Genomic DNA, 17,443 nt, shown 5'->3' with positions numbered 1-17,443 from the left:
TGTCCCTTCTGTGCTGTGTTCCCCTGCACGAACCTTCTCCCTCTTGACGTGGGGGTGCGTCCCAGTACGCAGGGCAGGCGGCGGCTTGAAGCACAGGCCTTGGACTCCCCTGGGCTTGCATCCTAGGCCCACCGCCCATCAGCTCTGTGAAGTTCAGCAGATTGCCTAACCTCTGAGCCTCAGTTGCCTCCCCTGTAAAATGGGGGTGATGGAGTGTCCATGTTACCGAGTCCAGACTCATTCTGCTTGCCACATGTCAGGCCAGTAAATCAGGAGACAATGCACGGGGGCAAGGAATAACGACTTTACTCAGAAAGCCAGCAGACCAAGAAGATGGGGGACTAATGTCCTGGAGAACCATCTTCCCCAGAGTCAGAATTCAGGCTCCTTTTATACTAAAAAAGGGACGGGTTGTGGTCGGTTGTTGTAAACTTCTTGGTGTCAGGATCCTTTATTCTTGCAGCTGTGCGTGTAGGTCAGGTCACGGTGTCCCTGTAAACCTCCAACAGAACACATGTTATTTTCTATTCTGCGACTTTTTGTCTCTATGTGAATGCAAAAGTGTTATACTCTTAAAGGTCAGAGCCTTGAGAACGGGCTCTCCTGTGCATTTCAGGCTGCAGGAACATTCTTTTACAAAAGGTGCGGAACCAGCGTGACTGAGCACAGGCAACAGAGCACAGGGTTAGAGCCAGAGGAGCAGAGCTAACGTGGAGTCAGGTTTGTTCTCCCCCATCACACCCACAGTAAAAGAGGCGTGGTGAAGATTTAATGATCTAACTCATGGAAAGCCAGTGCTTGGCGCAATATATGTTTAATATATACAGCAGTTTACAATGTAAATATGTATGTGTGCATACGCATACGTGTGTGTGCACACGTGTGTGTTGCTGTCTGATCTCTGTCTCCATGTGCTTGGGGGAGTTTGTGTGTGCTTTTGCACGGAAGCTTGTGTGTGAGCGTCATTAGTTCAGACCAAATACATTCGTAGATGACTGGGAAAATCGTTTATGTGAGACGGTCACTATCTCTCACACGGCCTTCCTGAGGCATTTGACCTGCCCGCGTACACACAGAGGGAAATCATTCGTGTGCAGTAATGCACCAGATTTCCGCTGCTGGCCCAGGCCGGTGAGTGAGGGCTGTGAAGGGGCAGGGCCACGCCAGCAGGAGACCAGGTGGCCTTTTGGGAAGAGAGAGCCACTCTCTGAAGGCGCTGGGTGCAAAGAGCAAGCCAGCCTCTACGTCGTGCTCCAGGTTTGTCCCACGAAAACTTCCGGGGAGTAAAGAGGGTCATGATTCTGTCGCATTCCCGGTCAGGTATTCGACTCCGCGGCATCGCTCAGTTGGTAACAGATGTTGCTGTCATTTTACCAACCCCTCACGACGGGCAGTGGCCGATTCTCAGTATTGGAAGGAACACGTGTTGTTGTTCATAATACTTGGGACCAAAAAGGAGCAGCCACGGCGATGATAGTCCCAGAGTGCAGGCTGCACCGGCTGGGGCTGTTGGAGTGTTTGGGGACGCCAGCTCACGGGACGGGCTCGGGTCAGCCCACTCCCGTGACCCAGCTCCGCAGAGGACAGACATCTCACCACAGTGTTCCTGCTCCGTTGAGCCTGCTGCCAGGGGCCCTCAGAGCGAGGCCGGCCTTCAGCACGTGTGCCGGCCCATTCCACTTCTCCCTGTCCGGAGAGCACAGATTCTCAGGTGTTGGAACTGGACATACGATAGCTTTGCTGTGAAAAGGACACTGCTCATGGCATCGTGTGTTCCTTGTTGAACCAAGTGCTGATCTGTCGGGTAACCCATTGCGTGGACGGTAGTTCCCAGATGGAAAAATCCAGCCGAGCCAGTCGGTGGGATAATACCAGCGAGTCTGGTGCTTGAATTACCGCTGGCCTCATGACTGCTGGCCTAATGGCTGCACTGCTGGTTCCGCTGGATTTTGGAGGCAGTCCGCTATGGAGTGAGGGCACAGGCCCTGGGCTTAGACGGCTGAATTCAAATCCCTGCTCAGTCACTTGCCAGCTGTGTGATGTGGACTCAGTTTCCTCATCTGCGAAATGGGAATGACAGTATCCTCTCCCTAGATTAGGAAAGACAAGAAACACTCTGGGTCCAGTGCCAGGCCCAGAAAAACACCCGGTGTGTGCTAGACTGTGATCGTTCTCCTGTGCTTGGTTGGGTTTTTGTGCGTTTTGTAGGTTGTAAGAACGTCATGCTCTGATGTGACTGGGCTCATCCCATGGCCCGCGAGAGTGTGGGAGTTCTGTGGGTCAGAACTGGTGGCTGATTCATCCCAGAACTTCTGCACGTGTCCTGGGGATGGGTTCTGGGGACTCCACAGGTGTGCGTGTGCACGTGGGTGAAGGACACCTGACTGAGTGAAACGTACCTTCCGTTTCTAGGGCAGTGAGGGTGTCTCGATGACTCTTTACCACCTGGGTCTCGAGCGCACTTTGCAAAGCCTGCATTTCTTATTAGTGTGTCATTTTCTTCTAAGCCTTCGTTCAGGGCAGGGACGTTTAAGGCGCTCGTCCTAGTGCTTCTCCCTGTGTGTTCTCTTCGGGAAGGAAATGTAATATTTTAAATGACTAGGAAGAATTTTCTCTAAGTTTAATTAGGAATATTTTCTCGATTTTTTTTTTTTCGTAACAGGAGAATGTAGAAGAGTTAATGGACTTTTTCCAGGCCAGTAAGAGATATCATCTAAGTAAAAGATTTGGTCACAGGGAATACCTGGTCCAGAACATACAGTCATCAGAGACCCGTGTGCAAGGCCTGCTCAGCACTGCTTCTGCTCAGCTGAGCCTCCTCATCCAGAAACATGAGAGGTAAAGCCTGAACCGCCCCCCCAAATGATGCAGAAACATGAGTGGCAAAGCCCGAAGTCCCCCCGCAGATGATGCAGACAGACGGCCTTCCCCTGGCATTCCTCATCCAGGACCACCCCCTTCTGTTCATTCACCCAGTGCCCTGGCTGCTCCTTCCTTATTTCTTCTTGAGAATTCTCTAGTTGCAAGAACCCTTTGCATTCTAGGATTTTAAAAACATACATCATCGTCGAGACAACCGGCCAGTGAGCCACTGTGTGCTCATCATCCAGCTTTAATAGGTACCAGGTTGTGGCCAGTCTTGAGTAGCTGAACATCCCCGCCCTGAATTATTTTCAAGGAAATGCCCAGCATTTCATTGAGAAATCAGTGGTGGAGACTTACATGAACTGTGTGATGGGGCAGCCCACTTAAGCTCCAGCTCGCTGCTGGCTCTTACACTCACCTTTGGAATGAAGTATAAATACACAGGGGCTGACCTTGCGGTCTGCGTGTTTTTTTCTTTCTCAGCAGCCCTGGGGGTGCCGTGCGGTCAGGTAAAGGGTCCTGGTGCGCACGCTCATCCCTGCAGCCTCCGGCTCTGTCCACATCCTTCTCAGCCGGCCTCTGAGGCGCGTAATTGTCAACAACGCAGTTTCTTCTGTTTAGGTTACAGGAAGCTCTAGAACAAACAGCGCCATGACTATAAGGTTGGCTTCCTCAGGATGCGCTGTGATTTTGTGACTTGGTTCTGCTACCTAGGTAATTGTATCAGGGCTTGGCAGCTCTCTTGTCCTATTTAATAAGGATTCTGTAAGGTGTAAATTATGTGAACACTACCCATCCAGAGATGCTAATGAATTTGTCACTGTGGTTGACTTGGCATTCCTGATTCATTTTCACTCGAGTGAAAGAAACAGCTCCTTACCTTGAACTACAACAGCCGACAGCAGCTGCACTGCTGTGAGCAGTTACCAGGGAAATGTGTTTTACCTCTGATTTTTAAATCCCATTTGAAAAGGCTGGCACAGACCTACATTTCTCAAACATATGCCTACCATTCATTCGGTCACCTCTTCATTCCTTCAAGAAGCGTTTCCACAGAGAATCTACCGTGTGCCAAGCAGGGAGCCCAGCCCAGGGATGCAGACAGACTGGGAATGGTAGTGGTAATACTGGTCGTAACACAGTTTAGCAGTCAGGAGCTTCTGGAAAAATAGAACCTATGAGATATGTATGAGGAATTGGCTCTCGTGACTGTGGAGGCTGAGAAGTCCCACGACCTGCCACCTGCCAGCTGGAGACCCGGGGAAGCCAGTGATGTGATTCAGTCCGAGTCCAAAGGCCTGAGAATCAGGGGAGCCAATGATGTAAATTCCAGCCGTAGAGCATGGGAAGTTGAGATGGGATGTCCCCACTCAGCAGTGAGGCAGGAAAAAAAAGGCGGATTCCTTATCCTCTACCATTCCTCCTGGATCAGGCCCTCGGCAGCCTGAGTGATGCCCACTAGCCTTGGGGAGGACCATCTGCTTTCCTGAGTACACCCATTCAAATGCTATTCTCACCCGGAAACACCTTTGCAGACACACTCAGAGGTGATCTTCAATGTGGGCAGCCTTGGCCAGTCACGTTGATACAGAGAACTAACCCTCACACCGAGTTTTCCCTCCATTGACCTCTTGGACTTCACTTGTACCATTCCTGCCGCCAGGAGCTCCTCATCCACCGTCTTTTCTTGGAAGATTGTATCTGTTCCACAGTGGTCCCCTGGGCTGTTGTTTCCTCCCAGCCCTCTTGCCCAGTTTCTGCCCTAATGGGTGATTCATCTTGTTATGTTGAGCTTTCTCTGCACATCTCTAAAAATGCTGACCTTACCCTTCCTGCATTTTAGTGATGTCGCAGCTTCCCATTCCTCTGCTCCTTCTGAGAACGAAGATCTCTCTGATTCAGACCAACTCATGTGGAGACACACATTCAACCACAGTACCGTCAGGCTGCAGGTGAGTCTGGACAGCACATTAACTACGTGCATCTTTCCATCCAGGGCAGGCTACCTGGATGAAGATCAGATGGAGGTGCTGTTGGAGCGGGTTCAGACAGAAGTCTTTTCTATCAAACAGAAGTTGGACAATGACTTAAAGCAGGAAAAGAAGAAACTCCACCAAAAATTAATAATGAAGAGAAGACGGGAGATGCTGCAAAAGGTATATAAGAAATTATGCTGTTTATTCTTTGCAGAACCATTTAAAATAACCAGCAAGGGCCAGGTTCCACGCCAGGCACTGCCACCAGAGGGCGAGGATCTGAAGGGCCACCAGGCCGGCATCACCATGTGCCATCTGCAGTTGATTGGTAGTGACTTTCTGGAATGTCACGGCAAGGCTTCTCCGGGTCCTATCCAGCCTCAGTGAAGCTGAGGGTTGTGGTAGATTAGTAATGTCTGCCAGGGCAAGGGGCAAGGAGTGCAGGCTCGAGTGCATAATGACTGGGGTGGGTGATACCGCATTTACTGAGCATGTACTTGGCAGGGTGCTGGCTGTGTTTATGAGGCACCTTGTTTAATCCTGGCATTAACCCTGTAAGGTAGCTGCTGCCGTTTTCTCTATTTTTCCTAGTGACGACACTGAGGCTGGGAGGGCTTATGTGTTGTGGTCCGCGTGGGCTGCCAGACAAATTACCACAGACTGGGTGGCTTATAAAGAACAAACATTTATATCTCACAGTTCTGGAGGCTGCAAGTCCAGGATCAGGGTGCCGGCGTGGTTGGGTTCTGGTGAAGGCCCCCTTCTGGTTCCAGACGCCTGACTTCTCGCTGTGCCTGGAAGTGGGGAGAGAGCTTGGCGAGTGGGTGTGGGGTCTTTTTCTATCAGGGCATCATCCTTGCTCTTGGATTGGAAAAATTAATATTGTTAAAATGGCCATACTACCCAAAGCAATCTATCTACAGATTTGATGCGACCCCTATCGAATTACCCAGGACATTTTTCACAGAACTTGAACGAGTAATCTTAAAATTTATATCAGGACACCAGTCCCATTCAGGAGGCTCCACTCTCGTGACCTAAGCACCTCACAGAGCCTCCCTGTCCTGACACCATCGCATCGGGTGTTAGGTTTCAGCACACGGGTGTTGGGGGGACACAGACATTCAGAGCCCAGCATTAAGTACTGAGGGCCAGGTCAATAGTGAATGGCAGGCCTGGGATTGAGCCCAGGCCTGTCTGACTCAGGGCCTAAGCCTTGTCCTTGACACAAGCTGCTCAGCTGTTTGCCCACCCCCAGGAGCAGAGACCAACCAGCAACCCTGCAGGGGCACCCACCTGCTTCACACTGCGGTAGTGCAGAGAGGAAGTCACCGTCTCCTGGGGAGGGCGGCCCAGGGCAGGTGCAGCAGAGCCTGAGTCCTGGGGGACAGGCGAGCATTCGGCATCCACAGAGCGGTGAAGCACTCGGGCGAGGATGTGCCGCTGTGTTGGGAGCTCCAGGACCGTGGGAGCTGAGTGTGCGGGGGGCCGGGGGGAAGGGGTGGGGGGAGGCACCCCCTGGGAGCAGCACCACAGCAGTGAGGGCAGCGTGCAAGGCTGGCGGCTTACCTGCATCCCAGGACAGTGGGGAACGTCGTAGGGTTTTCAGGGGGAGAAGTGTTACTGAACGCCAGTTCAATGCACCCTGAGGCCAAAGAAACCGAAACGGAGTTTGGAGCAGAGGAAGGTTTACTGCAGGGCCGAGCAAGGAGGACAGGGTGGCTTATGACCAAGAAAACCCCAAACTCCCTGAAGGGTTTCAGCAAAGCATATTTAAAGGCCAGGTCAGGGAGGGGGTCGCAGGATCTGTGATCAGCTCATGCACAATTCTCTGATTGGCTGATGTGTAGGGAACAGGGCGGTCAACACTGTCAACCCCTGGGCACCAGAAGGTCTGGGGGCCGTGTGCTCTTGATCATCAAGTAGTTAATTTCTTTCCTTTGGTGGTGGTTTTTAGCATCTGCAAAACTCAGGAAATACACAGGAGATACTATTATCTGGGTACCTCAGAGAGGAGCTGCAGCAGAGGATACAGAGAGGGGTCTGTCCCAGGAAGGCCCCACAGGGTCCTGCTCGGTTACAGAAGGAAGATCAGATTTGGGATTCAGGAAGCTCACGTGAGCAGCCCTACAGATAGATCTGGAGAGCCCCAGCGCGTAAACCCATGGGAGGCTCTGGTGCTCGGCCAGGTCAGAACTGAAGAGACCAAGCCCTGAGCACGGAGCAAGGGCAGATGCAGAGCAGATGTGGGATGCTCGGGACGACCTGGGTGGTGGTCTGGTGCCACTCAGGGAGGAAGGCTGCAGAATAACTGAATTGGAATGATAGAAACTCTGCTTCTTACTACCAAGTGTTGTGCTCCCTAGAAAGCCATGATTCTCACCTTGACCGTTAACCTCCACCCCATCTCAGCATCATCTCGTCCACGTCCACTAGCTAAAGGATCAGAACAGCAGGGCCCCAGGACCACTCTTCTCTGATGGTCTGGCCTGGTTCAAGGTTAGGTCTGGAAGGATGGATGCGCTGCAGAGATTCCAGCAGTCCTCCGTAAATACTGTTTCTTCCAGCGGCTTTGTTAAATCCTGTGAAGGGCACAGAGTTCGGGAGTCCCTGCACGATCAGAGGTCTGTGTTGTAGCCCCAGCACTGAGGACACATAGTAGCTCAATGAGCATTTGTAGAATGAAGGAAGTGACACTCTCTGCTCACTCGGACCCGTAAACAGAAGGTAGACCATCCCGTGTTCTCAGAAAGTGGAACCGGGCCATCTGCAGGTGCATCATTATAAATAACAACAGAGCTGACATCTTTGTGCAGGTCAGCTTTTTCCTATCACAGGGCCTCCACACTTACTGCGTTTTCTCCCAGGAAAAGCCTCCCTCCCACCCCCTGTCTTATCCTGATTGAGATATGACCTCATCCCTCAGGTCTCGCTTGGATCTTTTTCCTCAAAAGTCCTGTGACCTCCTCATTTAAATGGTCTCTCAGGGATCTCAGAGGTTTTCCCCTTACAATATCTCGGTTTTCATTTGCCATGTATCCGGGACGTGGTCGTAATACTGGCAGACATTTGTTGATGGGAACCCTGCACCAGGCCCTTCTCTAAGAGCTAGATGTGTGTTAAGCAACTCATTGAGTCCTCACAACTGCTCTATGAAGTAGATCCTGTTATCATGCCCATTTTACAGATTAGGAAGTAGAGGCACAGAGAGAACAAGACACTTGTTTGGCGCTGCTCAGTGCACAAGGGGAGGAGCCAGGATCAGAACCCAGCCGGTCTGCCTCTCGGGCTTTGCTGCCTCAGTAAATCCATGTTCAATAAACGCTGAACAAGTGAAGTTCCCACTACCTACTGTCATTTCCTAACTGTGAGAGCACTGGGGAGAAGACTACCCACATGCTGTGGCTCCCGCAACCAGTTCCCAAAGTGTTTTCCCAAAGAAAGGACACACCGAGTCCTGTGCCCCTTTTTAACTTTCCCTTCTGGGATTCCCGCCAGCACCGGGAGCAGCGGAAGGAGCAGCTGTCCGTCGGCGAAGCCTTTGGCGCGGCCGAGGATGCCGGCCGGTACCTGGGCCGGTGGCGGAGCCTGGTGGCCGAGCACAGCGCCGCCCTGGAGGAGCTGCAGGAGCACCTGGACCAGGCGGCCCTGGACGAGCTCAGGGCCCTGAGCCTCTCGCTGTCCGAGAGGGCCACGGAGGAGCTGCGGCGCCTGCAGACCTCGGCCGTGACCCAGGAGCTGCTCAAGCGCGGCGTGCCCTGGCTCTTCCTGCAGCAGATCCTGGAGGAGCACGGCAGGGACCTGGCCGCCCGAGCCGAGCAGCTGGAGGGCGAGGAGCGGGACCGGGGCCAGGAGGGCGTCCAGGGCGTGAGGCAGAGACTGAAGGACGACGCTCTGGAGGCCGCCACGGAGGAGCAGGCGGAGCTGAGACGCTGGGAGCGCTTGGTCTTTAGGTGAGTTGGGATGTCTGTGTGATTTCATCACTCCCCTTCACCCGGGTTGGGGCGGGATTCTGCCCCCTGCTTATGCAGATGGCCGACCTCGTGCCACCTGACGCTGGACAGGTGAGCCTGACAGCAGTTCATTACTCACTGATGCTCACAGCCCCGGGGAGAGGGACCCGGCATGTCCCCCAGGGCCACTCGGGGGCTGCAAACAACCAGGGCCTGTGGGAGGCAGGCTGTGTAGTAACAAGAGAGTGAGGTGCCTGGTTCCCATGGGAGGATGCAGTGGGCTTGTTTGAAGAACTGTACAGGCTGGCAGGGAGCCGAAACCCACTGCTCTCGGGGAAGCAGGGCGGCACCTGGTCCCCTTGATGGGAGGTGTTCCTTGATGAGAAGCCCTCGTCTCTGGGAGCAGGGTGGGGAGGGGAACTTGTGATCAGGCCACGCGAGGCCCTCCCCGTGTCAGCAGGCGTCAGGGAGCACGTGACGGTGGCCTTACCCCACACTGCACCCTCTCTTCACCTGGCCCCTTCACTCATTGAATTCAAGAACCATGGAAAGACACCCACTTATAAACAGGATGTTGTAGGCGACAGCCAGCCGACACTCTTGCTCTAGTAACTAGAAAAACATGGCTAATGTTTTTAAAGACACCGGAGAGCCGTGGAAGTGATGAGGACAAGTTGAAGTCAATTCCGGAGGGACCAACGTTTGAAGGTCCTTTACTCCCTGCAGATTTGCCAGCTGTTGGTGCAGACTGAGATCGATGCGGCCCAAAATTGGCCTTTAGTTGTGTGATAGAGACCAGCAAAGCTTTGGCAGCCGTTTGGGGCTGGCACATCAGATTGGAAATAGGAGGAACCTCAAACATGGCCCTTATGGGGCTACAGAGAGGGATGGAATGTGGGCAGTGTAGACCGAAACACCTGGGTTTAAATCCCAGCATCACCACCAAGTGTCTGAGTGTAGGCAAGTTACTTAGTCTCTCTGGGCCTCATCTTTCCTGTCTATAAAACATGATGCCAGTACTAAGTCATTTAGGGTGCTTCAGCCGCACATGATACTATCGGGTTGTTAGAAGGTGAAGAAAACATTTTATAAGAAGTCAGGAGGTCCATTTACAGTTTTGATTCCATGACTCAATGATACTACCAAGGATCCAGCTCTCAACATCTTTTTGCTCCACTGTACTCAGTGGGCTGCCTTGGTCTTTAGGCTCATCCCCTCAGGGTTTCAGGATGGCTGCTGCAGCTCCAGATGTCACACCCATCATCTCTTTTTAACATCTGAGGCGTTAATCCTTCCGATCCCACTGGGCAGGACTGTGTCCATCACAAGCCCATGCCTAAACCGTTCACCAGCAAGGAGAGTAAAATGGCCATGATTGTCTTATCCCAGGGGGCACTTCTGTAAAGTGCCAGGTGGTAAACACCGGAGGCTCTGAGGGCTGCATGGCTTCTGTTGCTACTATTTGGCTTTGCTGTTGCAGCAGGAAAGCAGCCACAGACGGTCACAGATGAGCATCACTTTGTTCCAATAAATCTTTATTGACAAAAACAGGCAGCAGGGCCAGACTTGGTCTACAGGTCACAGATTGCTAGTTCCTGCCTCAGACCAATCAGGATTCTCTCTATGGGTCTGCGACAGGTGTTTCTATCCCCGCCGTTGTTGGAGACAACCCCTGTAAACGAAAGCTGAGCTGGCAAGAGGCGAGGAAGTGCCTCTAGGTTAGGGCATCACCCATGTCTAGCAAAATGCCAGCGTCACAGCATTGATGAGGAACTGCGTATTTAAATCTTCTAACATAACCCTTGGTCTGCAATAAGGGGGTGATAGGTGGTAGCTGCCATCGTCACCTCCATCATTCTTGTGCTGGAAGAACTCAGAATATCAGGAGGAAAACACCCCAGAAATAGATGATTGTGAGAAGCGAAGCACAAGCGATTAGCCAGGTAACTGCGTGGAGGACCAGGATCCTTGCCAAGCTCTGCAGGAGGTGCGTTTTGGGTGCCAGCTGCTGACCTGGCACTGGGAGCCAGAGATGAGAGGACTCTGCCCACTGGTGCTTTGCTGAGGGGCGGCAAGACTAGACGGTGGGGAAGCTTGAAGGTCCTTGCCTGGGTGGGACACTGGGAGACCAGTCTCATCGGAAAAAGAACAAAATTAAAAAACCCCACCAACAGCTGACGGTGGAGAGAAACACCATCTACCTTGTCTGTTTGTTTCGAGTGGTAGAAACTGTTTGCATTTAAGGACATAATTGTGCCCATTTGGCAGTAACCTCGAGCCTCTCTTCCCTTTAACCAGCAAACCTGCCAATCGATATCCCTTAAAGATGCTATCCTGTCAACAAACAAACGAACCCAGAAAACCTTATTCAAGCAAAGAAACAAAGCCAAAGCCCTTTTTCTCTTCTTTCCTTGGTATGGACACTCCACAGTTTCATTTGGATCTTGGTCACAATTTAAATTCTGAATCTGTAGCCTTTTTACTGGAAATGGTTGCACCGACATAGGATCGTGAAGGCGATGTTGTGGGTCAAGGGTGGGGCAGAGGGAAGGAGAATGAGTCCTTGTCGGTGTATCTGCTCAGTCTGTCTGTCCCCATCCTTTCTTGACCCCGCATCCTGCTGGCTGGACATCGGTGGTCCTCTCCATCTGAACCCTGTCAGAGACACCAGACATCATTCTGCCCATCCTTTCTTGGTGGCAGTTACATCCGGTGGGAACAGGGTCTTCCTGGCCTCAGCAATGCAGCGCCTCCTCCTGCAAATGCTCTTCCCTGGGGACCGACCTTTCTAACGGGAGGGTAAGTCCCAGGTGTTAGCAGAGTGCGAGATTGTCTCGATTTAGACTATAATCTCTCTCCTCTTCCTCATCTCTCTTTTTTTATGGTTCTGTTCTCGTTTATTTCCCAAACTCTGTGTTTGTTTCTTTGAGCAAACAAGATGCTGTCTTCTCCATGCCCATGAACATCAGATCCTTAACTGCCACTTCTTATTGCCGTGAATTGTTCTCAGCAGTAATTACTCAGCTCAACCTCTGTTCCAACAAAGTGTCTTTACTCACTCCAGCCGGCTTTGGACTCTTCCAAATGAATTTGACCTGACGTTTCCATTCCCAGATGGCCATCTTCCTCCCCTTTATTTGGTTCCATTTTGCAGGGAGTATTACTAAAGCCAACCCTGATTTAGTGGCCAGAGAGGAAAAGAGAAATCTCAGCTTGCTATCAGAAAACTTGATTTTCCGAACGGTTATAGAGGGTCAACTAGCAATACACAAGACGTGAGTCTGCTGATACACGTTGCTTATTTAAGACTCGAAAAGGTTGCAGCCTTTATTTTGAGGCATTAGGTAGAAATGACTTTGCACAGTCATTTTGAGACATATTTTTATAAGCTTCCTGATTGCAAGCAAGATGGAGTTGCTGTAAATCTGGTCCCAGAAAGTAAGAATTAATAAGGATGTGTATTTTGTCAGGGAAAGTGTGTCTTTGAGACTTCTTCCCTAAACTCCTGCCTGGGTTTTAAATTCCTTCCGGGCAGAGACCCCGTGTCCTGTATTTCTACGTCATCTTGACCCGCCTGTGCTATCCCGTATCGCCTACCTAGTGGAGGGTGAAGGCCAGACCACCCGGGGTTGGCCCGATTTGAAGGTGGGCAAGACCAGAGGCTGAGGTTCATTTCGGAGTTGCTCTCACCCGGATTCCATGTAAACGGCAAACACGTGGGGCAGAGGTTCTCCGCCAGAGAAGGCACAGAGGAGCAGCTGCAGCTTCCTGAAGCTGTTTCAGGACAGCCATGGCCACTTTACTGTCCTTGCTGGAGGACGGTTAGGCCTCCACTTGTGATGACGCATAGTCCTGCTGGACAGGATCGGAAGGATCAAAGCCTCAGGAAAACTGATGGGTCCCATGGAACCCAAGACGTAGGCCAGGGGCCTTCTGGTTGGGGGCCCGCTTCAGCCCTGATGGTCTTACTCTGTTTCCATGAAACTTCCTAGCTGAGCCGCAGTCCCACCCACTCACACTGAGATCCGGGCCCGGTGGGCCTGGTAGGCCTGGCACGGCCCTCCCACAATAGTGTCCTGCGGCTGTTTCTGAATTTTAAAGCATCCACAAAGCATATTTTATGCAGCCAGAGCTGACGGAACATTACCGGAATAACCAAATGGATCTCTGCTTGTCTCCGGAAGACATGCTGGTGATCAGCGAACAGACACACATGGCCCCAAGCAGGAAGGAAGGCGAAGGCCTCCCCCTGAAACGCTGGCTCCTGGGTCTGGGAGGATGTTCTGTCCAGAAGTCCCAGCGGGCTTCCCCTTACATGTCCTCGGCTGGAACTAGGTCCCGAGAGGCAGGAAAGTGAGCCTGCGGCCAGTCTCCCCGTAGAGGGGCTGTGGGCCTTGCCTCGGAGGAAGAGGGGGGCGTTCGTCAACGTCCTCATCTATGACTTGGCAGGATCAGCAACGATGCAGCTGAATGTATTGGCTTCCTGAGGCTACCTAACTGGGGGCATCAAAGCACGGGAAGGTCTTCCCTCCCTGCTCTGGGGGCCGGAAGTCTAAATCGAGCTGTTGGCGGGGACGCACTCTGTCCAGAGGCTCCAGGAGAGAATCTGCCCCCCGCCTTTCTCTTCCCTTCTGGTGTTGCCGCAGTCCTTGATGTTTGCTGGCTTGCAGGCTTGTCAGTGTCGCAGGGCCTTCTGCCCGCGTGTGTCTGTCTTGTCTTCTTTTAAGGACACCAGTCATACTGGGTTGAGGCCCACCCTCCAGTATGACCTCATCTTAACTTCCTTCTTAATTGCCTCTGCAAAGACCCTATTTCCAAAGACGATCACATCACAGGTCCCGGGGGTTCGGACTTGAACACACCTTTTTGGGGTGACACAAGGCAACCCTTAACAGTCACTCACTCAGCCTGGTTTCCAGCACGGAATCAGTTTTCTCGAAATGAGAGCTGTTAGTCGTCGTCCTTTAAAGGCCCAGTGCGAGGTCCCCCAGCCCCTGACTTGCTGAGAGGGGCCTCTCTCCTCCGGGCCGCTGGTCCCCCTGACAGTCTGCCGCTGACCAGGCTCAGTGCACAGTCTTGTTTCTATGTCTCTTCTAAAGGGAGACCAGGTTATCTTCAGGCCATGAGTGCTGGGAGGATGGTTGCCTCCTCACAGTCTTGCTCACAGACTCGTCTCATTCAACTGGATTCTCAGCTCCCAGATGACGTTTGTGTCCAACGCAGCAGACATCAGGGGCTCAGATACACTGGTGGAATGAACGCTTGATTAAGGGGAGGCTGGGTTTTTTCCAGATGTGGATTTAACTAATGGAGCTTGAGCTCTGAATTACCGCTCCCCGACCCGGAGCACCTCCCACCCCTCACTGTTCTCTCTCCACAAAACCACATCAACGTTCTTGCTTCACCAGGAAGCTCTGCTCCTCCCCCTTCTCCCTGTCCGAAGAGGAGCTGCTCCGCATGAGGCAGGACGCTCACGGCTGCTTTGCTCAGATGGACAGGACCCTGGCCCTCCCCAGAATCCGGGCCCGAGTCCTGCTGCAGCGATTCCAGACCGCGTGGCGAGAAGCAGAGTCCTCGAAGCTGGACCAGGCCCTGGCCGCCCCTGAGCTGCAGGTAGGATGGGTGACTCGGGGCCTCATGGTGCAGTGGCGGGGCCTCGCAGCTGCTGAGGCTGCAGGACCCGGCCCTGCCCTCAGCTTCCCTCAGCTCAGCCTCTCCTGCCCTCCCCTCCTTAGCTGTGTTGGCCTCGGCTGTGCCTGGGACCACCGAGCTCATGGTGACCTTCAGTCGTGTAGTGGAGACGCGGGGCCTGGGCTGTGCGCTGTCCACCAGCAGCCTCGAGTCTCAGCCCCTCGCGGCTCACAGCCCTGCCCCCTTCCTGGGCGTGACCCTGGGAGGTGGGAGCCATCTGGCCTGGGAGGTAGCTCTCCCTCCTGCTCCCTCCCTCAGCCATAGCCAGTGAGCCGCTCAGGGTACAGAAGGCTGGCCCCTCTGTAAGTGGTGTCAGGAAGATGCTCACCTCAGCTCAGGTGGGTCAGGGAAAGGGTGTGAGGGAAGCCATTCTAGGTTAGGGTAATAGAGTTGCAAAAATTGTGCAGTTACAGTAGCACCTGCTACATTCATTCCTTCAGCAAATCACAGTTTACTGAGCACCTACGACCTCTTCTGAGGCCCCTCTCACCCTTGCTCCGGGCTTCAGGTCTTCAGGGTCTGGCACCCTCTGTGCCCAGGAATTCACACTCCTGGCACCTTGTCACGCGGGGCTCAGTGGCGGGGTCACTCCGTCACATTTGTGAAGAAGCAGGTACGTGTGCAGGTGGAGCACACTGTCACTCCGGGGGCTGGGCTGTGTTAAGCCCTCCGCGCCTGGTGCCTCCTAGGATGGACGCGTGTGATCATCCCTGCAGGTGTTTCCCCGTCCACCCAAAGTAAGGCAGTGCCCTTGTCTTCTGTGGGCTCGCCGACCCTCTGAAATCACCTTCTTCAGTTACTTGTTCTCATGTCTGCGATTGTTTCCTCTGCTGTTTTGTAAGCTTCACAAGGGCGGGGACCTCTTCCATCCTGTGTCCTGCTCAGAGAGGCTGATGGGCAGAGGCGCCCCCGCTGGGGAGGGGGTGGACGCAGGGTGGGTCCGCTGCTGTCTGACCGCAGAGCCCTGGCTCTGCCCGCGAGCGGGCCTCGCCTCCCCCTGCGGCACGGGCCCGAAGGCCCCTGAACGGAGCTCGTGCCAGGCCGGCGTGCGTCTTCCTGCCCCTCTCCGGCAAAGGCGGCTGAGCTGGGCCGAGACCCGCAGGAGCTCCTGTGGGCGCGGGGAGACCAGGGGCTGCATGAACCTGCCGGTCGGCACTCTCCTGCCAATGTCTTCTGCCCCCTCCAGCTGCAGTCCAAGGCCAGAAAGCCGCGCTCCAAGAGCAAAAGCAAGATAGACCTTCTGAAGAAGTGCATTGAAGATAAAATTCAGCTCTTTGAGGAGCAGGCCCCCGAAGACCTGGCTGAAAAGGTCAGTGCTGCCGCCTCACCTGTCACACCTCCTGGCACGCGGCAGGGCTGGCGGCTGCCCTGCATGAGGGCGCACGGAGCCCGGGGTTCCACGGGGAAGCAGCCGCGGGGCGGGCGGGGCGGCCATCTCCAACACGCTGCTGGGTGGCCCACGGTCAGACCCAAGGGGATGTTGTCGGAGGAGGACAAGTTGGGATTTGGTTTGGCGGAAGGAATGGATGACCTAAGCCATGGCCAAGGACACAGTGAGGGCTCTGGGGACCCCAGAGAATCTGCAGCCCCGTGAAAAGGCTGCTTTGCTGAGGTGCTGGGTCTCCCGTGGTAGCAGACTCTCAAGTGCCAGGCTGACAAGATGGGCTGAGTCTCACCACCACCACAGAAGGAGGGGGGACGGGAGGAAGGACTGGGTGAGACGTTTCCAAGATTCCCTGAGCCGGACTCAGCCGCCCACCCTGCCCGGAGCTCTCCTGACCCCACGTCCCGGCCACTCTTCTGGCCGGTCTCCTGTTCAATCCATGATGTGTTGTGACTTCACTAAGAAATAGGAACATTCTCTCCCCCATTGTACAGATGCAGAAACTGAGTCTTAGAGAGGTTCGCGAGTCCACCCGGGGCTCCCGCAGCGGGGGCGGCGGGCGGATCCCGCACTGAAAGCTAAGGCTCTCTCTGTTCTTGGTCTTCAGGGCTGACAGAGAATATTCTCACACGACATGGTTATTTCCCCGAGTTGTATTGATGTGGGACAGACATGCTGAGGCCCCCGCCTCTATAAAATGCGGATTGAGACGAGAACCCTTTGGTCCCTGGGTTTTGTGAGGACCTAATGGGTTGGAAGGGCCTTTTAACTTGGAGGGGGCTCCAGGGCCCGTTTCCCCCTAGTGGAACAGCTCTGGCTGCTCCCCAATCCAGGCTTCACCGAGAGAGGCAGCCGACGGTCATTTGTCAGCTGTGACCTTTGAATGACAGGCTGTCTTCACAAATGGCTATTTCACTGTGGCAAGTGCCAGTAGACTAGGCCCTCTCGAGACAATGGCTTTGATGTTCCTCCCGAAATTGATCGACTGCATCTCTTAGCACCGGAGCGGCAATTGTTCAGAGTCTGTTATCCGCAAGGTACTTGCAGAGCAATGATAGCCCTGGGGGACACAGGCCAGCAGCTGAGAGTTGTTCAGTGGAGTTTCAGGACTGGGACGCCCCTCCAAGCTCATGCAGCTGTCACGACGGAGCTGGGTCTTGCTGGCCAGCGCCCCAGGATCCCTGGGAAAGCCTCAGCCTGGCTGGCAGTGTGCTGTCCCGTGGGGCTGAAGAGCTGGAAGCACCTGCAGGGCACCGCCTTTCTTCACCTCTACCTTTCTTCTGCATTGGATACCACCCCCCACCCCACCCTCAGCTCCAGGCTGATGTGTCTTCTGTCTGGACTCTCCCATCTGGAGGGGTTGGGGTCCCTGAAGTCACGCTGGTGGTGAGAGGCAGAGCTGGGGCTCCACCCAGGCGCATCTGCTTCCATCACCTGTGCGGCTGTCATCACGGTGCTGGGCGGCGAGATGGCTTCAGCCTCCCAGCATGACCGGTGCTATTCCCCACGCCCCTCCCTTCCTTCCCCTTGTTTTCTTTTCCTTGCCCTTCTCAGCTTCCCCCTCCCCTCCCTTT

General features: G+C 53.9%; 1 protein-coding gene across 9 annotated transcripts in view; it reads left to right on the top strand.

The window, feature by feature from the left end:
* The window catches only part of EVC2 (EvC ciliary complex subunit 2), a 123,398-nt gene that overhangs the window by 69,447 nt on the left and 36,508 nt on the right, over positions 1-17,443 (top strand). For all 9 annotated transcript variants that reach the window (XM_064488136.1, XM_031437527.2, XM_031437581.2 and 6 more), the window contains 5 exons: positions 2,663-2,838; positions 4,862-5,021; positions 8,340-8,794; positions 14,203-14,407; positions 15,672-15,794. In XM_064488136.1, the coding sequence (XP_064344206.1) occupies positions 2,663-2,838; positions 4,862-5,021; positions 8,340-8,794; positions 14,203-14,407; positions 15,672-15,794 (1,119 nt within the window). The remainder of the gene's footprint in view (positions 1-2,662; positions 2,839-4,861; positions 5,022-8,339; positions 8,795-14,202; positions 14,408-15,671; positions 15,795-17,443) is intronic.

Source organism: Camelus dromedarius, chromosome 1 (genome assembly GCF_036321535.1).
Source record: "Camelus dromedarius isolate mCamDro1 chromosome 1, mCamDro1.pat, whole genome shotgun sequence".
Classification (NCBI taxonomy): Eukaryota; Metazoa; Chordata; class Mammalia; order Artiodactyla; family Camelidae; genus Camelus; species Camelus dromedarius.
This window is presented reverse-complemented; position numbering and strand designations above follow the sequence as displayed.